The sequence below is a fragment of the Lissotriton helveticus genome, chromosome 7 (assembly GCF_964261635.1).
Source record: "Lissotriton helveticus chromosome 7, aLisHel1.1, whole genome shotgun sequence".
Classification (NCBI taxonomy): domain Eukaryota; kingdom Metazoa; phylum Chordata; class Amphibia; order Caudata; family Salamandridae; genus Lissotriton; species Lissotriton helveticus.
In genome coordinates, this window is record NC_136068.1 from 220,489,326 (window position 1) to 220,514,069 (window position 24,744).

Below are 24,744 nucleotides of genomic sequence, written 5' to 3' on the forward strand. Positions count from 1 at the left end.
TTTGCATTTGCAGAGCATTCTGTGTAAGAAAATGCAGAGAAAACCAAGCAAACCACACCACCCTAGACTCCCACCAGATCTCTAGTTTTGAGAAATGTCTTGGATTTGTAGGTTTCTCTCTGTACCTGGCAACCCATGCCCAAATACTGCAGTTATCACCAAATGCAAAATGAGCGACATAAAACAATAAAATCTTGAAGTTTCCATATTGCATTTTGAGGCCTTTCCTTTTGCTGACAAAAGAAGTACCCACACAAGTGGGGTACCATTTTCATTTGGCTGGGGTGAGAAAGGACTTCTGTTAATCCCCATGGATGCCGGAACTTTTCATCACAAAAATGAAAGGAAAATCTGAAATGTAACCAAAATTTGCACTATTGAAGGGCATTCTGGGTAAGAAGATGTAGTGGGAAGCAAGCCACTCCACATTGTACTCCTCTGGGTGCCTCATTTCCAGAAATGTCCTGTATGGAAGGTTTTCCTGGGTATTGGAAGACCACAATCCCAAATACTACAGTGATCCCCAACTGCATAAGGATTGTATTTTGGTAGAAAAATCTTGATGTTTTCTCGTTGCATTATGGAGACTTTCCTGTAGCAGACAAAAATCTCATCCAGACAAGCTGGATAACATTTTCATCTGGAGAAGAGTGGGAATGCTGGTTGGTAGGACTTTATCAATCCTTACAGAATTTGGAACTGTCCAACACGTACAAATGGGAAAATCATTAATTTCATCCAAAGTTTGGACTTTGCAGGACCTTCTGGGTAAGAAATGTAGTGGGAGACACACAAGCCACACTATCATGGACTTCCCTGGGTGTCTAGTTTGGTAAGTTTTCCTTGGCCCGGCCAATCCTGTTCCCTAGTGCCACAGCTACTCTCAAAAGCAAAATTTATATTAAAAATGAAAATCTTGATATTTTCATATTATGTTTTGGATCCTTTCCTGTTGTAGACAAAAAAACAACACACACACAAGTGGGTTAAAGTTTTCATCAGGAGAAGTGTGAAAATGCTGGATGGTAGGATTTTACTTGATCCATGCAGATATCAGAACTTTCCATCACACATATGAGGAAAATCAGTGATTTATCTACCACAGCCCAAAAATGATTACAATTCCAAGGAAAATTCTAGATGTCTCATAATTGCCTTTTGGGACCTTGTCTGTCGCTGGTGATAGGCCTACCCACACAAGTGGGGTACGGTCTTAATTGGGAGAAGTGTGGGGATACTGGGTCGCAGGACTTATTTTGTTCTTCACAGATACCAGAACTTTCCACCACATAAATGTAAGTACTATTTGTGATTTAGGTCAAGTCTGCTGTTTGCAAAGCATTCTGGATAGGAAAATACAGTAGCATTCACACCCTCTGATTCTCCAGGTGTCTAGATTTCAAAACTGCCTTTGATTGGTAGGTTTCCTTGGGTCCAAATAACATACCCCCAGACAGACTGAAATTCCAATGGAAAATCTTGATCACCGAATTGCATTTTGGAACCTTGCCTGTCATCTGTGATAGTCCCACCACACAAGTGGGGTACCATTTTCATTCGGGGATATTTGGGACCGCAAGGTGATAGTACTGCAGTCTTTACTTGCAGATTCTGGGACTTCCATCACATAATGATAGCAAATCTGTTGACTAATATCAGCCAAATGTTGTTGTTGGCAGTAGGCCTGGGCAGTGAACATCTCTCCATTCGTGGAGTTTTCCGCACGGAGCTCGCGGAGTTCAGAAAACTCTGCTTCGCGATGTGAGGTTTTCCCCGCTCGCGATTGCGAATGGTAAGTTTGCAAGCGCAAGCTACCGCTCAGGTAGAATTTCTAACTGAGCAGGAGGAATACCAGCACAAACTGCAGTTCGCACTGCACTCCGCCACTCGCGGAACTTCGCAGAGGTTTTTTGTAACTTCGCGGAGTTCCACGTAGCAAAACTCCGCAAACTATGCCCAGGGCTTGGTTTGCAGGGCATTCTGCTTAAGCAAATGTGGTGGGAACCACGCAAGCTACACCACCATGGACAACCTTGAGTGGCCTAGTTTAAAAAATGTCTGAGGTCAGTAGTTTTCCCTCTGTACCGGACCCAAATACTGAAGGTACCACCAAACAAAAAATTATTGAAATTATTGAAATTCAAGACGAACATCTTGATTTTTTTTGGGCCTTTCTTGAAGGAGACATAGACACATCTATACATGTGTTGGTACCATTTTCGTTGAAATCTGTGATTTTACCCAAACTTTGGGTCTGCAGGGCATTCTTAGGGGAAACTGCCTTCACAATGCGGGCTGAGCCACGCATGCCATTTCCCCGCAAGCGTAGCTGTGCTTGCCTGAACCATACATCTGCCTTAACCACGCATATGAGTGGTTAAGGCAGATAGTGGTGGCAGATTGCAGTGTCAGAACAGGAAGCTCTGGGTGCGGATAGGTAAGTTAGCCTGGGGCCAGGATTGGGTGGTAATTTTTAAGGGTGGGGAATTGGTTTTAGGGCTCAGGGCGGGGCAGGGGGTTCATGGTAGTTTTAAGGACTGGGGAGGTTTGGGGGAGTTTTTAGGGGTGAGGCGGTTTTAGGGTTCAGGGTGGTCGGATAGTTTATTTAATGAGGCGTAGGGTTGTAGGCCTAAGGGCAGTGGAAGGGGTTGGGGTAGTTTTATGGACAATGCAGGGGTAAGTTTTAGGGCTCTTCTTAAGTAAAGGACCCGTTTTCTCCTTTGAGGTGTTACCTTAGATCAGTGGTTCCCAAACTGGGAACAAATTCCCAGGGGGTCCGCAGGCAGCAGTTTTAAAAGCACTGCAAAGTTCCTTGTATAATCAGCAGTTTTTGGGCAGCAATAAACATGTCAAGATAACTCCGGTGATTAATGTACCTGCTGAAGAGAGATGGGGGTTTTGTCCAGTGGCAGCTTTGACTCATTTAAGGATGCGCAGATTGTTAATATGCCTGCTGCGAAAAATGTCTACAATGCATTTTTAAAAGAGCAGTATTTTGATTTGTGCATAGCTCAGAGGTTTCCTGCTTTTGCCATAGAGATTCTTTTGTTATTGTGCAGTTCACAATTTCCAATCGTAATCTAGCACAGTGAGCTATGAATTGCCATCAAAGAGCTGCATGCAAACTGCATGATACAAGTTAGTAAGTTATGCTTTTTCCCGGTCTTTCATTATCCTGCTGCTGCTAAAAAGGTTTGTTTGGGTAGAAATAAACGCTTATTATTAAAGTCAACGCTAACCCCTGTGTTATGTTCTGAATCCTGAGCTTGGGCTTCTCCAGACCAAGCACTCTTAAAAAATGCCTACCCCTATGGATAACATGTGACTCCTACACCTTGTAATCCCCTTTGCCTTATGTAAAATGTTCTATTCACTGATTTACACATGTATGATTCATTGTCTCTATGTGTGTGATGTAAAGTGCTCTGACACGCTACAGCGGTATGAGAGGTGCTATAAAATCAATTAAATACATGTGACAGTGGGGCTATGGAGAGATAAGAGGCCCTGTTGGAGGATAGTAGTGAGGCAATCATTGAAGATTGCCAAAAGATTGTATCCTGGTGAATAGTCAGGTCATTATTTACTATGCTTTAAAAGCTAATACAATTCATTATATAATGACAAATGTGTTGTAAAATGCACCATTTCCCCCAAAATGTTCTCATGGGAGAGCCCCTCAAAGCCCCCTTTGTAGTGGTTAGGCTCACTCACTGCACTTGGTGTGCACTGTACAGGGACTGGTGTGACAACATTTGCCAGGGCTGCTTTGGGTTTCCAGTCCAGTCATTGGCAGGAGCAGGAGCCTCGGGCAGCGAAATAAAACCAAACAGTGAGAAGTTAGTCACAAGATGCAGCTCCACCCTTCCCATTAAGATTTTTTGATTTTTTGATTTTTGCAAATATTTTTAATATAAAAATGCTAAAAGCGTTAGTAATTCAAGTCTAGTCTTTGTTTGATGTGCACATGTATGTTTATTTTTTCGAATTACAGTTTTAATTTTGACTTTTAAATCACACAAATTGCTTGGGGGTCCCTGACTTCCAGTAGTGATTCAACGGGGTCCTCAGCAGTGAAATGTTTGGGAACCACTGCCTTAGATCACTCCAATCCTTACCCCTTCGTGCTGGCTCTTCAATAAACGCCAATCTTAGGGACTTGGAAGAAGTCTTCGAAGAATGAGCACAACATCTGTCATCTGCAGGATTACCATCTTCCGCACAATAACTCTGTATAAGGGTCGCCACTATCATCATCCTCGGCCTACCTGCCCACAGTACTATGACACATCTAGGTAGTACCCCTGAGAGTACGTTTTGGGTAAATAAGTACCACATCTTTGCTGGGTAAACCAGAGGAGAAATAGCTTCCATGCTGACACGAGACGTTGAAGTCCCTGCCTGCAGAAACTCTAGTATGCAGTGGTATGACCTCCCTTGCGGGATGTCCGACTCGAGACCAAGACATGGTCCTTTGTTCTCTCACATCAGGTATGGGGTTGGCTCTTTCCTAGGGGGATTCTTGGCTTACACCTACCTACATGCCAGGTACACTTAGGTATATCTAGTTAGGGTTTTGCATCGTAGGAGTACTCATGATTATAGTCGTGTATGTATATGCCTGCATATATTTATTGCTTTAGGACAATGGTAGAATTCTACCATTTGTTTACTCTGTTGGTGCTTATAACCGTATATATCTGTTTCTAATGGTTGTTGCCGTACACATATTTTATACTAGAATGAGGCTGGTTCAATAAATACTTATTGAAAACATCCCCACTGTTTAATCTGTGTATCTCTCTGAGACGAAGTGAGCACAAGTGACTGAGCGAAAAGTACTGTACTTTTTCCACGATCCTGGAGGGGTCAGGGTTTTCATGCTTGATAGTTGCTAGAAACTATTAGCTCCTTTGTAGTGTTGGTGGCACTGTGAGCTAGCTGGTCTACAAACTAACATATCCTTTAGGGGTGTCTGGAATCAGTCTAGAAACCTCTCTCCAGTCCTGGTCAGAACCTAGTTGATCCGTTAAAGGGTAACCTGACCCCTCCCAGTCCTCCTCCTTATCGTCTGGATGCCACTCATGTTGAAAAGGGGCTCCAGGAGTGAACAGGGGCACAAAAACCCCGCTCGGTGCCGGATAAGGCGTCGGACTATGCTGTTCCGACTCTGTGTCCACTTCGAGATGGAGGCTGGAGTCGACACTGGCCGGGGGGGCGACCGGCGTCGAGCGCGGTAGTGGTGCTGTCGGAAGCTGCGCCGGTGGAGGCGTAACGAGGTCAACCGTCGCCGATCCAGATCCAGGCCTGGATCCAAGGGGGCCCTGCGGTGCTAGGGCTGGAGCTGCCAGCAGCGAAGACCTAGGCCCTCCAACCGAGTCCGCGGGGCCCGAAGGCGTGCCGGCGGGGTCGGTCCACCCAATGATGCATGCATTGCCTCGTAGAACGTACAAAGTTGGGCGGGAGTTGCTCCGGGTCCTGGAAAGGGAGGGAAGCTTGGAGTTGACTCTGCGGGTTCCGCACATGGAGCGTTGGGAGGGGCACCACCCGCATGCCTCAACAGATCGGCCGACCGACGAGGAGAAGTCAAAGAGCGACAATGCTTCTTCGACATCTTCTTATGCTTGGACTTACCGCACCCGAGTGCGAAGACGTCGAAGATTTCGAACCGGAATGGTGGTGGCTCTGCGACCGGTCCCTCGACCTCCGTCTCGACCGGGACCTCAAACGGCATGGAGCCGACTGCCAGTGCTCAAGCAGCTTTCGGGACCGCTTCCACAAAGCCTTTGGCGCCATTGACTGGAAGTCGGAGCACGACTTGGGGTTGTGGTCGCACTGCAGGCAAAAAAGACACACACGGTGCGGATCCGTCACCGACATCATGCAATGACAGGAACTGCAGGCCTTAAAACCGGGAATACCTCATGCACCTTCGGAGTCGAAGACTCGAAAAAAGAAGTCGTCAGAAGTTGAGAAAAATGTAGTCAAACATTTCTGAGGTACTGCTGTAGGAGGATGGATATCTGACTATGGTTACCCCCAACTTTTTGCCTAGTGTTTGGCTGGTTTTCGACTTAGTTGGCCTAGGATCCTGCTAATCAGGGCCCCAGGCTATCTGCTCTCACTGTAAAATGGACTCCATGTACTTTAGGTACATCACCAATTGGGAATTGGGTCACCTTTGTGAGCCCCTGTGCATCCAAGGCCTACCAGGGGCTGCAGCATATCTTATGCCACCCCTGGCTGACCATCCAAACTGACACAACTGGCTGATCACTCAGCTGGGGCAAGGTCGTGTAATCACCCCTTGCTTAGGTATAGTATTCCTATACCTACCATTATATATAGACACATATATACCTATAAGTCACTCCTATGGCAGGCCTTAATAACCCTGAAGGCAGAGTGCTTTGTTTTATGTGAGATGAGGCTCCAGCATGAGCTGAGCCTGTCTGCAGCTTTCGGAACCTTGTCCTTATAGCTGTTCTATGATATAGCCATACCATATACTCTTAAGTGCATTATAATCCTCGCGGTTATTGCTAACTTTGGTTTGGCTTTATCAAAACATGCCGTGTAAGGTGTCATATGCTTTGGAATACGACCCCCTCGCCAGTTCTGGCGACGGGGGTAGCATTCCACCCTTCTAGAGGGAGAAGACATGTTGTTCCTGTTAATACAGTTAACCAGAGCCTCAGCATCACAAAATGGATGCTGCTGCCACAGACACAAGTCTGACCTCCTGCTGCTGGGAGTCCTTCCAGCGAGGGAGGCTTGGACAATATATTTCCTGCCTTGGGAGGTGCTAGCACCACCCCAGACAGGCCTTAGTGTATTGGGGCAGGGAGGGCTGAATTATGTACCTCAAATATAGCAAGAAATGTTTTTGAATTAAAACACTGCTTTTCTAACAATAAGTGTTGAAACGTACACATTAGGTGTGCGTGACATTAGCCTTTTAATCTGCCAGCCATCTCCAAATCTCTAAGTGACTTAATACCAATGTTGTTCAAGTGCTTCCATATGGCAGCACATGCAGTGGATAAATTACCTGATGGGTCTCACTTTTTAGGATAACCCACAGATATGTAAATTTCTCTTCCACTAAATACAGAGCGGGGCCTCCAAATCCTGAGCCGTGGCCAGGAGAGGTGAGGTTTACTCCCAAGACTCTTTGGGTGAGTAATATTTAACTTTTTTTCAACTTTTTTAATTATTGTTATCCACTATCACTGTAAAGGTTGACTATGAAGCAAAATCTATATGTTCTCAATAGTGGGCATGTTGTGTCTGTGTTAGATACAGGTGTACAATGGAATATCTATGTGTTTTTTTAACTTCTTTTCAGGAAAGAATCCTTTTTGAGCATTCTGGAAATACCAACGCAGTGAGTAACTCGCGGACGGCCCATTTTCCAGTACTATTATTTGGTAACATAATTTACTTTGATTTATGTACATCATTGCAGTAGTGTATTCTATTTTTGGTCCTGATGAAAGCCTGGTAGGGGAGATGCCCCTGCATGGCAGAAACATGTTGACCATGATACCAACTTTATAGGGCAGTCATTATTTCAGACCGCCATACACTTTTCTTTTAATCTAGACACCATGATTTATCCCCAATAAACATTTCCTCATATCATGGTAGCCAATTTTAACTAGCACCTTTTCTGGTCTCTGTTTCACATTATTTACCTCACTGCAATTTATTTTCCCACACCATTATACCCACACATAACATTCAAGGTCGGATCCATTTGGGTGGTCTTGGATAATTGGAGAAATACACACAATATCATCAGGTGTGTCTCCTTATCTGGACCATGACCCTTCTCAATCCCAAATGACGAAGTTCCGCCATATGGGTGGGCTGATGGGATTCATTTCCTTTCATTCACACACATCAGTTGTCTAACACAGATGCGCTTGCTTCTATTCCATTGGCTCAGTCTTCAGTATAGACCGCAACCAGTTTTTCTTTTTGTTATTTGTGAAATGAAGCACTGCCTGGGGCACACAAAGTGCTCCATGCATAGTCCGGTTGAAACCAGTTGCTGGGGCACTCCAGCCCCCGCTCTGGCGCGAAACTGGACAAAGGGAAAGGGGTGTAACCACCCCCTTCCCTGGTCCCACCCATAAGAGGGACCTAGCAGGTAAGCCAGCCCCTTTGATTGGTATAAAGGTAGGAGCTGAGTCAAGAGATTTTAGATTTATCCTGAACTGAAACTTGCAACGAAACTCTGGACCTTCGACATTCTACTGCAACTAGAAGACTGAAGAATCTCCCTTGTGGTCAAGGAGTGACCTCCCTGTGCAAACAGGCACCATCCAGCGAACTGCGGTTTACTTTGTCGACGCTCCTGCCGGAGCCCGAGCACAGAGTCCGACAAGAGCCAGACTTCCAGACTTCTTTGACCCCGATCCACAGCAAAGCTGAGACCCATGGAGGCGACGAGAGACGTGGTACCGGCCATCTTGAATAACCTGCTCTTTGCTACTTGTGCAGCTTCTGAGGCCCCCTCGAAGTTGTGCATTGGGGATTGAGAAGCCCCGAGCACCTTCTGCACTGACGCACAGCCCTCCACACTCCACGAGTGCCGCGTGGGGCCTGCTAGTGTTTTTGTGCTCGACGCGTCTGTCCGGTTACTTGCCCGTTGGCTAGTGGCCTCTGTGACGATGAACCTTTGAATCTGAACCACCTGCCTGGTTGCTCCAGGTGGGCCCCTGCTTCCCTGCAAAGGAGAAGCCCCCTAGACCTTGCTGGTCTAACTCGAAGCGAATATTCGATTCCTGCGTGGGTTGCATTTGCCAAGGCCTGTTGACTCCAATCCGGAAGCCGACGCCGCCAACAGCGAGATCCTTCGTGGGACAGTCCGTATCCAGCTCCTGGTCGTCATCGACGCCTCCTGGTCTACGTGGCTGCAGAGTCAGGCTTCACGACATCGCCTGATTGCTTCGCGACATCGCCTAGTTCCTTCCTGGTTCCTTCCTGGTTCCTTCCTGGTCACTGGCTAGTGACCCAGACTCTGTCCCCTCTGCTTTCAGGTACTCTTCATCCTCAATCTGCCCTTGGATCCAACCGGACACTTCTCTCCTGGTCGCCTGCAGCATCTTTTTACAGGTCTCCCTAGGAATCAGCGACGAAACCCGACACGACTTGACACCTATGCACCCGGCTCCTGTGGGTGAGGTAACGCGGGCACTCCGGTGCTCCTGTGGGTATTGACTATCCTAGTGTCCTAGTTTTCAGTGGCTTTCTCCTAGTACATCCGGAAGTGTCCTAAAATAACTAGTTTCTAACTCTTACGTTCCCATTGTTTCCTTATGGTAACTCGCGTGTGTGAATAGACACTGCACACGCATCCCGTGGGTTTCCTGCTCCCTAACTCTTGTTAGCTCAGCATAGCCCCAGCGATTCCCTAGGCCCTAGGCCTATCCTGTGTTTGTGACGTGGTTCTTATACCACTATTTTAGTATATGGTCTGCAGTGCCCCTAGGGCATGACTGTTGTCAGGTTGCACTCTGCAGGATCCAGTTGCAGCAAATAGGCTCCACCTCCGGACCTCACGAACACACTGAGATACAAAATCCACAGGGTGTTCGAGTGGTCGGGCGAGGGAAAAAAGGGAAGGAATGAAGGGAACAGCAGGGGAAGGGAAGCTGAAAAAGAAAACAACAGATTTAGAACACACACAGGTAAATGCTACTCTCATTTCATTCTCACTAATGTTTTCCCCTCCATTCACCTGGCTCAGGTTCTCCAATTCACTCCTGCTTCTGCAGAGGTTGTGTATGAACTCAGAGTGTTCCCTGTCCCTAAACAACATAAGAGACACGTAAATATCCCAGAATATCAAACAATAGTGAGGTATTCAATAAAGATTATTTGCAGAGGAACGCACCCTTGAATTACTGCCCCTTGCCAGATCCCTAGTAAGAAGGATGTTAGAAAGGCGATTCCAGGGGAGACAGAAGATGTCTGTCTGCCGCCCCGAAAGCCACCTCTCCGTATGGACTTGGCCGAGCGCCGTCGAGAGGCCTCTTGGCGAGGCTCCTCTCCTACTATCGTAACAGCCGAGCAAATACACCCCCACAGAGAGACACCACACGAGAGTAGATTTAAGAGTCTTAATATAAAGAATAAAGGCAAGGTTCCGCAGCAATATGTACAGGGGGATCGTGAGATCGCAACAAAGTCTCAATGTCCGGGGAAGGGGGTAGCGGGACAGTCTTGGTACCAGCTGGTACTAGGAAACCCTGCGCACAGCTCTCAATCCTCGAGCTGGGGGGTGCCGGGAGCCGCGACAGCGTCAGCAGGGCTCCGAAGATGGTTCAACTTGGTCGGGCCGCGACAGCGTCAGCAGGGCTCCGAAGGCGGTTCAGCTTGGTCGAGCCGCGACAGCGTCAGCAGGGCTCCTAGGATGGTTCAGCTTGGTGGATCCGCGACAGTGTCAGCAGGGCTCAGCGGATGGTTCAGCTTGGTAGAGCCGCAACAGCCTCAGCAGGGCTCGGAGGATGGTTCAGCTTGGTAGAGCCGCGACAGCGTCAGCAGGGCTCGGAGGATGGTTCAGCTTGGTAGAGCCGCGACAGCGTCAGCAGGGCTCGGAGGAAGGTTCAGCTTAGGGGGGCCGCAACAGCGTCAGCAGGGCTCAGAGGTTCCAGGTTCACGAGTTCTTATCAGGATCAGCCGCGACGAGGTCAGCAGGGCTTCGACTCCCAGATACAACTGATTTCCTGATCTAGGGCTGGCCCAGATATAGGACTGGAGTCCCTTGATGTCCGGACCCTCGCGCCTGCTGGTCAGAGGGGCCGGGATGAAGGTGTCCAGACACCCAGCAGGGGGGTGGAGCCAGCGCCCAGGGAGGCCGGAGGGCGATCGATACCAGGCGTCCGGGGACGGCTGGAGGGCCATCGAAACTCTTCTCCTCCGGGATCCGTCAAGTGGCCACTTTACCACCTGGGTTGATCTTGGTGCCACGATGTCGGGGCTTCGCTGGGGCCGCGGCCGGGGTCGGGCCCAGGCCACGTCCTCGGGACGTGATGGGCCCAAGATGGAGTCGGGCCTGAGAGGGTGGCCCGGGGTGGTGACCGGACCTGCAGAGTTGGGGGCGAGCCGGGTTCGCCGGGTTCCAGAGGGGGAGAGCCAGGGCTTGCCAGGGGCGGCTCTCGTCGAGAGTTCGTTGAGGGTGGTGTCCGGAGGGGCGACAGCGGGTCGATGGAGGGCCGATGTCGTCCAGGGTCCGCCATGCTGGAGGGGTAGGACCACGCCACGAGGCCGGGTCCAACACGCGTCCCCCCCAGCTGAAGGCAGGGGAGAGTCACCCATCTTCTTGGGGATTCTCCTCGTCGAGGCGGAAGAAGCGGGACAGGCCGTCAGCGTTGGCGTGGTCGTTGCCAGGGCGATGTTCCACAGTGAAGTCGATCCCCTGCAGGGAGATGGACCATCGCAGCAGCTTCGGGTTCTCACCACACATCTGCATCAGCCACCGCAGGGGCCGGTGGTCGGTCTGGACCCGGAAGTGGGTGCCGAAGAGGTAGGGCCGGAGTTTCTTTAGGGCCCACACGACGGCGAAGGCTTCTCTTTCTATGGTGCTCCATCGTTGTTCTCAAGCCAGCAGCCGCCGGCTGATGAAGGCCACAGGTTGGTCAACCCCTTCGGAGTTGACTTGCGACAGGACCGCCCCGATGCCGTGCTCCGAGGCGTCGGTTTGGACCACAAACTCTCGGCTGTAGTCGGGGGCCTGGAGCACAGGGGCGGTGCACATGGCAGTCTTTAGAGTCTCGAAGGCTGCTTGGCACTCGGGGGTCCAGTGCACCTTCTGTGGTAGTCTTTTGGAGGTCAGTTCAGTGAGGGGCCCCACAATGCTCCCGTAGTCCTTTATGAAGCGCCGATAATATCCAGTGAGCCCCAGGAATGCTCGGACTGCTGTCTGGGTGACCGGGGGCTCCCAGGCCACGATGGCGTCAATTTTGGGTTGGAGGGGAGCCACCTGGCCGCTCCCCACTTGGTGCCCCAGATAGGTCACGGACCCTTGGCCTATCTGGCACTTACTTGCTTTCACTGTTAGTCCGGCCCGCCGGAGGGCCGTCAGGACCTCCCAGAGGTGTCTCAAGTGTTCGTTCCAGTGGAGGCTGTATACCGCAATATCGTCCAGGTATGCGGCACTGAACTCTCCTAACCCCGCTAGCACCCTATTCACCAGTCTCTGGAAGGTAGCGGGGGCGTTTTTCATGCCGAAGGGCATCACCTTGAATTGGAAGTGTCCATCGGGGGTCGAGAAGGCAGATCGTTCTTGGGCCCCGGGGGTGAGGCCGATCTGCCAATATCCGGCCGTGAGGTCGATGGTGCTGAGGTATCTGGTGGCCCCCAGGCGATCGATCAGTTCATCCGCCCAGGGGATGGGGTGGGCGTCGGTCCTGGTAACGGCATTCAGTCCCCGGTAGTCGACACAAAACCGGAGCTCTGGAGGGGCGCCGGGGGCGGCGGATTTAGGGACCAGGACAACTGGACTGGCCCAGGGACTGTCTGAGGGCTCGACCACTCCCAGGGCTAGCATCTTGGCAACTTCGGACTGGATGCAGGCCCGGACTCGGTCGGGAACTCGGTAGGCCCGGTGTCGCACGGGCGGGCTGTCCCCGGTGTCGACATCGTGGACACACCACTGCGTGACCCCGGGAGTGAGCGAAAACAGGTCCGCAAACTGCCCCAACAGCTCTTGGCAGTCCTGGCGCTGTTCGGGGGTCAGGGCGGAGGAGAGGGGGACTCCCTCGACGGAGCCATCCTTTCAGAGCACTTCAGGAGGTCGGGCAGGGGCTCGGAGTCGTCTTCGGCCCCGTCATCCGTAGCTAGCAGCAGGCTCAGCTCCGTGCGGGCAAAGTGAGGCTTGAGCCGGTTGGCGTGCAGGACCCGGAGGGGGTTCCTGGGGCACTCCATGTCCACCAGATAGGTGATGGGGCTCTTGCGCTCCACCACTTTGAAGGGCCCCATCCATTTGTCCTGGAGGGCACAGGGTTCGACCGGGGACATGACCCAGACTTGTTGGCCCGGCTCGAACTCGATGGACGAGGCGTTCTGGTCATACCAGCGTTTCATCTCCTCCTGACTGGCCTCCAGATTGGCCTCGGCCAGTTCCCGGAACTTCCGAGTCTGGTTCCAGAGAGTCAGGAGGTACCGGTAGACATCTGGCGGGGCATCTCGGACTGTATTCTCCCAGCCTTCTTTGACCAGGCTGAGGGGACCTCGGACAGGGTGTCCATACAATAGTTCAAAGGGGCTGAACCCCAGGGACTTCTGAGGTACCTCCCGATAGGCAAACAGGAGGCATGGAAGGAGGACGTCCCATTTGCGGTGGAGGGGTTCTTCCAGGCCCTTGATCATCCCCTTGAGTGTTCTGTTAAACCGCTCTACAAGTCTCCATTCCCTTGGGGGTGATACGGGGTGGTGAACTTATATGTGACCCCGCATTGTTGCCACAGGGACTGCATATATTTAGATATAAAGTTTGTGCCCCGATCACTCACGACCTCTCGGGGGAATCCTACTCGGGAGAAGATTCCCATTAGTGCTCGGCCCACCACGGGGGCCGTTATGGTCCGGAGGGGGATGGCTTCTGGGTAGCGGGTGGCGTGGTCCACCAGGACGAGGATGAAGCGGTGTCCCTGTGAGGTGCGGGGGTCCAGGGGCCCCACGATATCGATCCCCACTCGCTCGAAGGGGGTTGTCACCACGGGAAAGGGTTGGAGCGGGGCCTTGACTTTCCCCCCGCTCTTCCCGCTGGCTTGACAGGTCAGACAGGTCCTGCAGTGATTGCTCACATCGTTGCGCATCTTGGGCCAGTAGAAGTGGGTCACCAGGCGGCTGTAAGTTTTGTCCTGCCCCAGGTGCCCGGCAAGGGGCACGTCGTGTGCCAGGTTTAAGAGGAAGTCTCTGAATCGTAGGAGGACCACCAACACTCGGCTGGCCCCCAGTTCAGCAATTTTTTGTTCACTGTATAGGAGGTCGTGGTCCCAGTAGACCCAGTGGGACCCCAACGTGTCCCCGGCGGCTTGAGCTGCAGCTTTCTGCCGGGTCCCCTCGAGGGAGGGACAGGTCTTCTGTTCCTGCCGGAATTGTTCTCGGGTGGGACCACCTTCCTGGCACCATTGGCTTAGTTCAGGGATGTCGCCGAGCTCGGCGAGGTCTTCGTGGTTGGACCCTGGTGGCCCGGGCTCAAGGCCGGTTTCTTCATCGATGGCGGGTGGCGGAGGCGCGGGCCATTCCTGTTCTTCGGTCGGGGCGGCCTCCGCCGGCGCCGGGGCCCGGGCGGCCATGGATCGGGTTGTCACACAAACCCACTCGGGTAGTCCCAGCATCCCCAGATGCTCTCTCCGCTCGACTTGGGCCCAGGGGGAACTCTCGAGATCGTTTCCGAGGAGGCAGTCCACGGGCGCGTCGTCCCGGACGGTTACCTTTAGCAGGCCCGACACCCCTCCCCACTCAAAGGGGATTCGGGCCATCTGGCACAGGGTCTCGGAATTGTCGGCGGCCAGCACGGGGCACAGCACATTCGGTAGGATCTGTTCGGGGGTCACCAGGTGGCAGCGGACGGCTGTCACACTGGCTCCACTGTCACGGAGTGCTTCGGTCAGTCGCCCATTAATGTTGACCCACTGACGGTACTTTTGGGTGTTGCTCAGGAGTGGAGCCCGGGGAATCATGTCTCTCTCGCCCAGGCAGACTAGGGCCATGGCGGCTGGCTCCCACTCGGTCTGGTCCTCGTTGTAGACCTCTTCTTCTTCCTCGCCTCCTCCTCCCAGGGCTGCGGCAGCGATCTGGCGTGTCGGAGGTCCGGCGATGCCGGCGCACTGGTTCATTGGGCATTGGGGGTCACTGGCGTAGTGACCTGGCCGCTGGCATCTGTGGCAGGTAAAGTTCGGGCGGGGCCCCGGTCGTGCTGGGGGGGGCCCTCTTCGGATCAGGGACGGTGAAGTGTTGTTCTGGGGCGACCCCCGGGGTGGCGCAGGCGGGAAGTCTCGGCTCCGGTTCTGGCCTCCTCCGCCGCCTCGCTGGCGGGGTGCCCTTGCGTGTTCCGTCCGGACTCTATCGGGGTCCGGGGGACCCGGGTGCTCACCCATCGATCGGCCTCGACGGCGAGTTCCCGTGGCTCGGTCAGCTTGCTGTCGAGTAGATGCTGTCTGAGCTCGACAAAGCAGTTGTTGGAGAGGTGCTCCCATACGATGAGGTCGAACAGCTGCTCGTAGGTGGTCACTTTGCTGCCCTTTATCCACCCGTCTAGCGCTCTGCTATAAAAGTTCACGTACTCCACCCATGTAGTACCGGGGATCTTTTTACAGTCTCTGAACCTCTGCTGGTACATCTCAGGGGTGAGTCCATACCGGGTGAGCAGGGCGTCCTTCATGTGATCATAGGAGGACATTACGTCGTCGGCCAGGTCCAGCAGGGTGTCTCTTCCTTCGCTGACAAATCTCCCCCATAAGCCGGCACCCCAATCTTTTCGGGGTATGCGGTGCGCGGCCATGGCGACTTCATAGGCCTTAAACCACTGCTGGATGTCGTCATTTTTGTAGTACTCTTTGACGACATCCTTGGGGATGTGGACCTTCGGGTCGGCAGGAGGCGGGGGGTTTCGGAGCCCAGCGGCGCCAGCTTCTTCGCTCTTGGCTTTGATCTCCAGCTCTTTGAGGCCACACTCGTGTTCGAACGTGAGTTTCTTTTCTTCCAATTCGCTCTGTCTCCGTCTTTCCTCCAGGTCTCCTTGCAGCCGTAGTTGCTCAAGGGCGATTTTCTTTTTCGCTAGCTGGAGTTCTCCGTCCAGCCGGAGTCGGGCGAGCTCCAACTCGTGGAGCCGGCTTCTCTCTCGTTCTCGGGCATCTTCGTGGGGGAGGCCCGGGTCTCTGTTGGTGTTTCTTTCCTCTACGGGGGCTGCTGAGGTCCCCTAGTGCACGTCTGGGACCGGTTCACCTCCGGTCGGGGGTGGTGTCTCTCGGGCCTCCACCCATGTTTGCAGCGCTTCTTTAAAATCTTCCTTTGTACTTAGTCCGGTGGTAGCGATACCTAAGTTTTTGCAGAACTGTTTGAGTTCTTTATGTGTGTAGTCCTCCAATAGTTCCTTCTGGAATTCCGCGGTCGTTCCGGCTTCTTTATCGCTCATGGTTGCTGTGGTCTCTGTTAGTAGTGGGCGAGTTGTTCGCTGTACGATATGCGTCGACTCAGATCCCGTCGCCTGCCACCAATGTTAGAAAGGCGATTCCAGGGGAGACAGAAGATGTCTGTCTGCCGCCCCCAAAGCCACCTCTCCGTATGGACTTGGCCGAGCGCCGTCGAGAGGCCTCTTGGCGAGGCTCCTCTCCTACTATCGTAACAGCCGAGCAATCACACCACCACAGAGAGACACCACACGAGAGTAGATTTAAGAGTCTTTATATAAAGAATAAAGGCAAGGTTCCGCAGCAATATGTACAGGGGGATCGTGAGATCCCAACAAAGTCTCAATGTCCGGGGAAGGGGGTAGTGGGACAGTCTTGGTACCAGCCGGTACTAGGAAACCCTGCGCACAGCTCACAATCCTCGAGCTGGGGGGTGCCGGGAGCCGCAACAGCGTCAGCAGGGCTCCGAAGATGGTTCAACTTGGTCGGGCCGCGACAGCGTCAGCAGGGCTCCGAAGGCGGTTCAGCTTGGTCGAGCAGCGACAGCGTCAGCAGGGCTCCTAGGATGGTTCAGCTTGGTGGAGCCGCGACAGCGTCAGCAGGGCTCAGCGGATGGTTCAGCTTGGTAGAGCCGCGACAGCGTCAGCAGGGCTCGGAGGATGGTTCAGCTTGGTAGAGCCGCGACAGCGTCAGCAGAGCTCGGAGGATGGTTCAGCTTAGGGGAGCCGCGACAGCATCAGCAGGGCTCAGAGGTTCCAGGTTCACGAGTTCTTATCAGGATCAGCCGCGACGAGGTCAGCAGGGCTTCGACACCCAGATACAACTGATTTCCTGATCCAGGGCTGGCCCAGATATAGGACCGGAGTCCCTTGATGTCCGGACCCTCGTGCCTGGGGGTCAGAGGGGCCGGGATGAAGGTGTCCAGACACTCAGCTGGGGGGTGGAGCCAGCGCCCAGGGAGGCCGGAGGGCGATCGATACCAGGCGTCCGGGGACGGCTGGAGGGCCATCGAAACTCTTCTCCTCCGGGATCCGTCAAGTGGCCACTTTACCACCTGGGTTGATCTTGGTGCCACGATGTCGGGGCTTCGCTGGGGCCGCGGCCGGGGTCGGGCCGAGGCCACGTGCTCGGGACGTGATGGGCCCAAGATGGAGTCGGGCTTGAGAGGGTGGCCCGGGGTGGTGACCGGACCTGCAGAGTTGGGGGCGAGCCGGGTTCCAGAGGGGGAGAGCCGGGGCTTGCCAGGGGCGGCTCTCGTCGAGAGTTCATTGAGGGTGGTGTCCGGAGGGGCGACAGCGGGTCGATGGAGGGCCGATGTCGTCCAGGGTCCGCCATGCGGGAGGGGTAGGACCACGCCACGAGGCCGGGTCCAACAAAGGAGAGTAGAGCAACTCAGAAAGGAGAAAATATCCTGCGCCGTATTTCAAAAGTGCACAGATCAAGTGTAAATCGTAGATTGCATAAGGTTCCTTCACCAAATGAGTAATCCAAGTGTTTTATGCTAAACACGGTAAGATGTAGCTTCCTACCACTATCTTCCGCATTGACCAAGTACTGCAAGTCAAATAACCAAAGAACTCAGAACTCCAAATACGGCAAAGCGTAGGAACAACACCCACTACTTTCCGATTTGGCACTTAATATGGTATCCCACGATTTCCTCTCTCCTTAGATAAATTTGTAACGGTAGTGTGTAGCGCTGCCACGACACTCCGCTCTCGCTACTCGACGAGAACACAAAAGAGGTGGATGAGCACAACAGCTGTAGTATCACTAATACCACCAAAAGCGTTAACTCACGCTAGTTCACCGGGTAACATGATTTCTCCCTCGCCTCGCTCTGCCCGGAATGCCCAGTCTCCAAATTTAAATCGGCAGAAACCGCGAAGGCGGGAGAGAACCTGGAAATCAGAATAAACAATAACGGCTCGACAAGAACGGAGCGCTGACAGAAAACAGTACCGGAATCCAGCGCTGAGAATCCAGGCACCTCCTCAGTTCTCGGCAGGACGAACCACAGGAAAAGATCTTCAGAATCAAAGATGCGAAGATGACAACAGAACAAACGAGTAATCCAGAATCACGCACAAAGTCTCTCAGCCCCGCCCTTCTTTAAATATCGTGATACCAGCTAAAGGCTCATGGGAATTGTAGTTTATTCAATAGTTAGGTAGGCGGCGGCTAATCAATCGCTGACAGTATGTCCCCGTCCCAAGCGCCTCCTAGGGCCTGGTTTGGCAGGGAACGTCTGATGGTAAGACCTAACAGCCCTCGGAGCATGAACATTTGACCACAGCTCCCAGGAGTCGTCCTCAGCTGAATAGCCTTTCCATGACACAAGATACCAAAGCACACCCCTACGTAATTTGGAGTCCCGGATATATTTCACCTCATATTCGAGCCCTCCATCACACACTACGGGCGGAGGAGCCCTCCTCCTAGATGTCAGGGCAGGTTTCAGCAGCTGCACACGAAACACCGCGTGAATCCGCAGAGACCCGGGCAATTTCAACTTATAAGCCACAGGGTTGATCTTTTTCACGACAGGATATGGGCCAATATATCGAGGGTGAAACACACTGCGTAACTTAAAACGTATGTTTCCGGTTGACAACCAGACCTTGTCCCCCACTTCATACTGCTGGCCCTGCATGCGGTGCCTGTCTTCCCATATTTTGTACACCTCCTTTGCCCTTACCAGGTGAGTCTGCACCCCCTTGTGCACCTTCCTCAACAAACGTACCTTTTCCATCACAGAAGGCTGATTCTGTATTCCCTCAGGTAGATCAACCGGCAGAGTGTTTGCATCATACCCAAAATTGGCTTTGAATGGCGACATACCCATGGAACAATGCCATGTGTTATTATAAGCCAGTTCAGCCATCCACAACAACTCAACCCACGTTTCATGAGCCTCCTTAGAATAACACCTAAGATACTTTTTTAATGTCTGATTTAGCCTCTCTGTTTGGCCATCGGTCTGTGGATGGAAACTTGTGGAGAGGGATGAGTCGATGTTCAATGCCTGACACCACGTACGCCAAAAGCGGGCGATGAACTGGGGACCTCGATCAGACATGATCACCTTTGGAATACCATGCAAACGTATGACGTTGCAAGCTAGCAATTGAGCAGTCTGTCCTGCGGTGGGGAGGTTCTTACAGGGAATAAAATGCCCCATCTTCGTGAGGCTGTCAACGACCACTAATATGGCAGAATATCCCTGGCCAGTGGGTAAACCCGACACAAAATCCAGACTAATGTTCTGCCAAGGTCGACTAGGGGTAGGCATTGGCATGAGTTTCCCTGCCTTCCTGGTATTAACCCCTTTTGCTCTTGCACATACTTCACAGCGTGACACCCATAAGGTTACATCTTTAGCCAGCGCTTCCCACCAGAAATGCCGCTGTATTGTACTAATGGTTTTATGGATGCCAGGATGCCCTGCCAGGGGTACCTCGTGGCACCAAAGAAAGGCCTTTTTTTGTAGTTCAACTGTGGGCAAGAACAATCGATTGTCCTGAAACGGTAACCCCTGCCTCACCATTCTTGCAGGTTTTCTGGCTGCCAATGCTTCCCATTCCCCCGGGGTTTTGTGAATCTTCACCTCCTCCAGGAATGTTTCGGCACGTACCACACATACCACCTTAGCTGTTGGAATTATGGCCTGGGTGTCCTCTACTCTCGGTATTGCAGGCAATATCTGTCGAGACAGAGCGTCTGCCTTCCGGTCTCACTACCAGGCCTAAACGTGACCACAAAATCAAATTCTGCGAAGAAGAGCATCCAACGCATCTGTCTCTGCGTCAGATGCCTTGCAGATGACATGTATTGGAGGTTCCGATGATCGGTGTACACAGTGATGGTATGACGTGCCCCCCACAAATACGGTCTCCACTCCTGGAACGGTCTCTTGATGGAAAGGAGTTATTTCTCAGCTATTGTGTAGTTAAACTCTGCCGAATTCAGCTTTTTTGATAGATAGGCTACAGGATGGAGCTGCCCAGTATGTTGGTCCCTCTGAGATAGTACCGCCCCAATTGCCTCATCAGAAGCATCAGCTTCAACCACAAAAGGGTGCTCCAGTTTTGGATGGGAAAGCACTGGAGCAGTGGTAAATGAGTTCTTTAGGAAGGCAACGTCTCCCCAGCCTCTGTGGTCCAAACAAAAGGTACCCCCTTCCTCAACAGCTTAGTGATGGGTACTGCTGCTTGCGAGAAATTTAGTATGAAGCGGCGGTAGTAATTTGCGAATCCCAAAAAACTCTGGACCTCTCTCACGTTCTTGGGGGCCGGCCAGTCCTGTACTGCTTGCACCTTGCGTTCTGACATCTGCAATCACCTACGGCTAAGCATCACCCCCAGGAACTCCACTTCTGTCACTCCAAACTCACATTTACTCAGCTTGACATACAAACGATGGTCCCTTAATTGGTCCAAAACATTACACACTTGCACTGTGTGACTAGACTCATCCATCTAATAAACCAAGATGTCGTCTATGTAGACAACTACAAAGAGGTCTATATACCGCGGCCAGGGCGACTGACTCCGGAATCTGAGGATCACGGTTCGATCCCCGGCTCCGGCAGCAGATTAGCCCAGCACCATGTGACTCTGGGCAATAGCTTGCTTAATCTTCCCGACGGCCCCCAGCGCCTAGAGACCCTTACGGGTGATTGTGCGCTTTACAAATGTGGATTATTATTATTATTATTATACTCCTTCAACACATCGTTGATAAAAAATTGGAATGCTGCCGGGGCATTCCATAAACCAAATGGCATGACCAAGTATTCGTATAGGCCATACCGCGTCTTGAAAGCTGTTTTCCACTCATCCCCCTCATGGACCCTGACCAAGTGATAAGCACCCCGTAAGTCTAATCTGGTATAGATCTTTGCTTCCCTCACTTGATCAAGCAGAACTGGTATGAGGGGGAGAGGATACCTGTTACGGATGGTGTTTTTATTCAAAACGCGGTAGTCCACACAGGCCCTCAAATCCCCATTGGCCTTTGTTATGAAAAACAAAAGGGAGGCCGCCAGGGAGCGGGATGGTCTAATAAACCATATGCTCACGTAATGATCCAAATACTCCTTCAAATGGGTGGTTTTGGGCACAGACAACGCATACACTCGACATGTAGGAATAGTGGCGCCATCCACCAGGTCTATGCAACAGTCATACTCCCAATGAGGAGGTAATGTTTCTGCTTTGACCTTACTAAAAACATCACCATAGGATGCATACTCCACTGGGAGCAAAACATCCTTCTCAACAGCAGTGGCCCCCAGATATGGACTAGCTAAAACAGCTACCTGCGAGACTAAACACGGAATGAAATGTTCCTGACAATACACCAGCAAGAACTGCATGGTTTTCTTTTTCCAGTCAATGGTGTGGTTATGATAACTTAACCATGGCATCCCCAAAATAATCTCATATTGAGGAGCATCTATGATGTTTAACGCTAGAACCTCTGAGTGTCTATCATCCTGTAAAGCTATCGACAAAACCACTTCACATGTCTTTTCTGTGATGCGGCCAGATGTAATAGGCTGGGCGTCTACCGCTAGCACTTCCTCTGGATTTTCCCTGGGTACCCTTGGTAAAGCCAAACGGGTTACCCATCCGTCATCTATGAAATTCCCGGTAGCCCCGGAATCAAGCATCACCAACACCTGATGAGGTTGTTGCTCACATTCCAGAGTCATGATGAGCACAAGATGTGACTCAGTCTCCCCTATCCCCCTTGTGGATAAAGAAGTAAGCTTCCAGTCCTGGGACCCTTCTTCTCCCTGCCTCTGGTATGTAGTTTTCTTTGATTCATTTATAGTTGAGGATATTGCCACTTTTTTATTTCTGTTCCAATTGTTAGGAGCCTTCGGTTTAGAAGGGCATTCTCTCACGTAGTGCCCCTTCTTGCCACAGTACATACATACACCCTGTACCCTCCTACTTTCTCTTTCCTCTCTAGATAGTGGTGCTCTGAGAGCGCCTATTTCCATGGGTTCTGGACCAGTATCTGTTATGCCCATTACTTTACGTGGAAAACGGTCATATCTATATGAACTTCTCTTCCAGGGGATCCTCATCAATAGTCATAAGCATTAGAATATTCCCGCCCATGCGCGGGACCCCGGAAACAATATATTATATGTGCCCCACATATATATAGACATATATATATAAATATATATATATATATATAAAAATAAGCAATTGCAGCCAAATAAAACAATAGAGCTGGAATATGCTGTGAAGAATTTCCACCATACAGTGTATTTTGCATTAGAAACATGAGAAACAACACCAATGCTTGTTTAGAAACTGTTTTAATGCTTAGAAAACAGTAGAAATTCTCATAACACACTGTAAGCATATACAGCTCCCAGGCTGCATTGCAAATCCCCAGTCTAAAAAGACTGAAAAGCTAACCTGTAGCTGAATGTACTAAAACTGACGCTGTGCCTTTAAGGCACCTCTGCCCCTAGCTTCCCATCATGCCTCAGGGGTTACAGTTAGGTCAGTTGTTCTTTCTGGCTCCTTCAGGAAGGACCCTGGATACACAGCTCCACACTTTTCTGCCTTTTTCAGTCAGAAAATCTTCTATAGAACAATTTTTTGATTTACTTTGACTTTCAACATCAAGTCAGAGCGTCCATCAACCTCAGCACCGGGCTCGGCGCTGAAAAAACGGCATCTGATAGAAGAAAAAGCTCCGTCGACGTCGGGACCGGCGTCGATGAGGAAGTCGACGTCGAAAAGTTCACCGACGACGAAGAAAGCTCCGCCATCGTCAACTAGGCGACGATCGGCGTCGAGAGAAGCCACGAGATCGCCGTCGACGAGAAGATCGACGTCAAGATTTAAATCACCTCCGCCGTCGTCAACCAGGCGACGATCGGCGTCGAGGCACAGATCACACCCGCCGTCGTCTCAACGTCGACAGGCTTCTAAGAGTGTGACACCTCCGCCGACGTCTCCACGGAGGCGCTCGGCGTCGAGGAGTAAGAGCCCCCTCGGACGCTCGCCGTCGAGGAAGGGATCGTCATAGACGGCACGTCGGCGCTCGACGTCGAGGATGTCCGATCCTCCGCCATCGCCACATGTCAGGTCAACGTCGAGGGCATCGTCGACGACAGGACAACGTCGATTGACATCTCCGTCGCCGACAGACCAAGGTCGATCGACGTCAAAACCTCCGTCGACGGCAGGGCAACGCCGTTCGACGTCGAGACCTCCGTCGAAGGCAGAACGACGCCGTTCGACGTCAAGGGAGAAGACTCCGTCGTCGGCTCATCATCGCCGATCGACGTCGAGGGACCACAGGTCAACGTCGAAGCATTCAACGTCGAAGGTTATCACTCCGTCGACGCCGCAGAGGCGTTCGACGTCGAGGGAAAGGCTTTTGAGACGTCCTCCAACACCGGTGAGACGGAGATCTCCTTCAGTGCCTTCGACAGTCCTAGTGACACAATCTGCTTCGCACCATTCCTTCTTAAGTGCCTCTGGTTCATCGAGGTCCTCTTCTAGGAGTAGGAGTCCTGTGCAAAAGAGTCCCCAGCGGCGGTACATCACAAGACTCTCGCCAAGATGGTATGGTCCGTTGAGTAACTGGAAGGATTCTGGAGCAACGGAGAGACTACAAAGGTACTTGAGTCCAGTCCACAGGTCCCCTCTTCAGCAGCTGGCAGAAGAGGCAGATGGACAGAGTCCTACCATTCACCGATCACGCTCACGAGAGAGAAGAGCGGACAGGTCGCATACCCCCAGGGTCTCCCGATCACCAAGGAGGGAACAACCCAGATCTCGAACACCGAGAAAGGAGGTACGGACTGAGAGATCGAGATCTCCAGTGCATCAGAGGGAATCACGTTCTCCTCGAAGGGAGGAACGACCTAGGAGATCACCAGTGAGGAAGGAGAATTCTCACCACAGGAGAAGAAGAACTCCATCATCCTCCTCTTCATCTTCATCTAGATCTTCTAAAGGGGATTACTCTCCAACGCTGGCAGACAGCTCTCGCTCAAGAGCTTCCCCGCTTGACGACGTCAACACGTATCTGGACGTCTTGCAAAGGGGTGCTCACAAACTTAATATAGAGATGGCTATTCCAGAGGTGTCCACTACTGTAATTTTTGAGACCCTTCATCACAAATCATATACACGGCCTTTGCTCCCATTGGTTCCAGGGATAATGGACCCAATCAAAGAGGTTTTCCTCACGCCAGCAACGATCAGGGCAGTACTGGCACGTATCCAGAAGAAATATAGGCCGGCCGACTCAGATCCTATCTTTGTTAAAGGAGAGCCTGCGGCGGACTCAGTTATAGTAGCCTTAGCTAAGAAGAATCACACAGTCGCTCCTTCTTCGTCAGTTCCTCCTGACAAAGACAGCAAGACGCAAGATTCTTGGGGACGCAGGGTATGCAGCACAGCAGCTTCATCCCTGAAAGTCTCTAGTGCATCAGCCCTTCTGGGAAGGTACGATAGAGCCCTATGGGACTCCATGGAACGATTCAAAGGGAAATTGCCCAAGGAGGACCAGAAGGACTTTGAGGAGACAGTGACGGAGGGCTGTTTGGTGGCAA

General features: G+C 51.8%; 1 protein-coding gene across 3 annotated transcripts in view; it reads left to right on the top strand.

The window, feature by feature from the left end:
- The window catches only part of BMP7 (bone morphogenetic protein 7), a 1,264,568-nt gene that overhangs the window by 52,813 nt on the left and 1,187,011 nt on the right, over nt 1–24,744 (top strand). Inside the window, exon 2 of one of the 3 annotated variants that reach the window (XM_078651993.1) lies at nt 7,349–7,387. The exons of the other annotated variants lie outside the window; for them this stretch is intronic. Coding sequence (XP_078508119.1) covers nt 7,349–7,387 — 39 coding nt within the window. The remainder of the gene's footprint in view (nt 1–7,348; nt 7,388–24,744) is intronic. 3 annotated transcript variants of the gene reach the window in all.